This window comes from Charadrius vociferus, unplaced genomic scaffold (assembly GCF_000708025.1).
Source record: "Charadrius vociferus isolate BGI_N301 unplaced genomic scaffold, ASM70802v2 scaffold430, whole genome shotgun sequence".
NCBI lineage: Eukaryota > Metazoa > Chordata > Aves > Charadriiformes > Charadriidae > Charadrius > Charadrius vociferus.
Window position 1 is genome coordinate 1,046,856 of NW_009646541.1, and position 2,635 is coordinate 1,049,490.

Consider the following 2,635-nt stretch of genomic DNA (forward strand, 5'->3'; position numbering starts at 1 on the left):
AGGGGGGGGAGGCCGGGGCCCCGCAGGCCGGGGCGGCGCAGGGGGGCTCGGGCTGGTGCAGACACCAGCGCTGCCTCCCTAATCTCCCTCCCGCGGGCCCGGTGAAAGGGGAGTGGCGGAGCCCGGTGCGTTTGGTGGCCGTGTGCTGTTGCGCTGCCAAGGGGTGCTTCTCGGAGGGTATCAGTACTGCCCGCTCCGGGCTTTGGGGGTGAACTTCAGCTCTGACTGGTGCCTCACGAAACGCTTCTGCACCAAAGGAGCTCCAGAGGTGTTTACGGCGTGTGTTAGTCTAGCACTGAATAGAAAGAGAGAGAATTTACCACTCTTAATTTTTTAGTTTTAATATTAATGAATCACAGAATCATAGAATGGTATGGGTTGGAAGGGACCTTAAAGATCACCTTGTTCCAACCCCCCTGCCCTGGGCAGGGACACCTCCCACCAGCCCAGGTTGCTCCAAGCCCCGTCCAACCTGGCCTTGAACACATCTGGGGTGAAAAATAATATGCTTTCTCTAGAGGTAATTGGATTGTTACTAGACAAAAACTTGCTTTAGAACTTATTTGTAGTCTTTTGCAAGTGCTCTCACAGCTGTTAGCTCTGCTCCATGAGAATCTGTTTTTCTGGGTTTGATTCTTTTCCCAGATTTTCTTCCCCTGAAATGCGACGCGTGTGAGGAAGTCTTCTGTAAAGATCACATCCGTTACGATGACCACAAGTGTAGCTCTGCCTACAAGAAAGTAAGTTCCTATACATGAGTAGATAATTCACACTGCAGAATTGCTAAGTCATGTATAAAGGCTGCTCTGAAACTTGACCTGTGGTTTCAGTAACAGCGGATGGGAGAACCACAAGATGTTAATGATACTGTGGAATTTCAAATATGTAGAAATATAACATTTCAGAGGTCTGTGCTGCTAGATTCTGGTTTCTTACACCGCATCCTCCCAGAGGGGAGTGCTTTCTATTTTAAGTAATATATTGTGGCCTAAAAGTTCTGCAGCCTCAGTTCTTCAAGTTGAACTTGACAGAAGGTTGAAGGACAGCAAACATGAAACTACATAAGAAATAAATAGAATAAGTGGGGCCAAACTTTGTTCTCTGGCCTGTACTTGGGTTTTGAATGTTCAAGGATTGTAATTCCATAAAGCCTAGGAGCATATTTAAAGTCAACCTACCAAATAATGTTGCTACAACTGGATTTGGCAAAGCATGCCTTACTATTTTTTTTGAAAATGATTTGCAGTTACCTTTGTGAAGTGTACTTGTAAGAGCATTAGTAAATGAGTAGGACACAAACCGCTTGTGAAGACACTACTGTCACACATGGGTAAGAGAAGGGGAAGGACAGAAAAATAATTGGATGGGACTTCTAATCTGTGTTGTATGTTCCTAGAATGTGCAGGTTCCAGTGTGTCCGCTCTGTAATGCACCCGTCCCAATCCAGAAGGGGGAAATACCGGATATGGTGGTTGGAGCCCACATGGATAAGGACTGCAAATACAATCCAGCACAGCAAAAACAGAGGGTAAGGAAGCCGCTGTTGAAATCTAAACTGCCTGCCTAATGCTTGTGAAGTTAGGTGGTCTGACAGCAGAATGTGTAGAGGCTTGCTCTGTTTCATCTTAGTTCTAAGGGCGCTTGAGCATTCATGCTTCAGCGTGGTCGCTGCTTGGGAAGCTGGTCACAGAGAGCAAGCAAGTATTGCCGACTTCATGTCCTCTGTTATTTAGATCTTCACAAACAAGTGCTTAAAGCCAGGCTGCAAAAGGAAAGAGATGATGAAGTTAGTTTGTGAACAGTGCAGCGGCAACTTCTGCATCAAACATCGGCATCCTCTGGATCACGACTGTAAAGGGAGCAGCCATCCCACCTCCAAGGCAGGGTAAGCTGCATTTATGGTATTTTGAGCGCAAGCTGAAATTTCGGAGCTAGTGCCGGGGACTGGTGTGGAGCTCAGACCAGGAGGGAATTCTGTAAACTACCGGTCACTTCAATAAGCCAGCTGCTGTTTTGTCTGTATTTTGGGCCTAATTTCTGAACATCTGTGAGCCAAGGTAAAAGCTTGTGTCAAATGCCTTCCTTCAGCTCTTCCAGGCTTACCTACCTTGATAGCGTGGCTCTCAGTGTCTCTTAACTGTGAATAGACACTGGCCATCACAAGGACTCTTTGGGGTCTGGATCTCAATACTAGAATTCTAAAGTTTTTTTCCAGCACCTTGAAGTAACAAAGAACAAAATCAATTTCTTGCCAAGCAAAGTTTAAACTTAGTTTTAATAAAAATCTGTCTCTTGCAGGCAGATGTACCTTCCTTGCTCAGTGCAATAGGACGGTAGGACTCGTGTGACAGATGCAGATAATTAAACTGGATGGAAGAGTGAAACTAATGGCAGTGTGCATAGGAGGTGCTGAGCCTGGTTGTCTTTCTTCGTAGATATGCAGCTCTGATGAGAGCCTCTCAAACCGCCTTCAAGTCAACGGGAGCAATTGGAGTGCCATCTAATGGGAATCTTCCGCACAACAGGTATAAGCTGTAGACTAAGAAAAGACAAACAAGAGTGTTTAAAAATAGTCTTGTGTCAACACGGCATAGGAGTGCCACTGTCATACCACGAACTGCTCTAGAGTTGGTAG

General features: G+C 45.9%; 1 protein-coding gene across 1 annotated transcript in view; it reads left to right on the top strand.

Annotated features, from left to right (window-relative positions):
- The window catches only part of ZFAND2A (zinc finger, AN1-type domain 2A), a 4,247-nt gene extending 2,358 nt beyond the window's left edge, over window positions 1-1,889 (top strand). Inside the window, exons 2-4 of the mRNA XM_009886094.1 lie at window positions 646-740; window positions 1,397-1,528; window positions 1,734-1,889. Coding sequence (XP_009884396.1) covers window positions 646-740; window positions 1,397-1,528; window positions 1,734-1,889 — 383 coding nt within the window. The remainder of the gene's footprint in view (window positions 1-645; window positions 741-1,396; window positions 1,529-1,733) is intronic.
- Window positions 1,890-2,635: the final 746 nt, after the last annotated feature.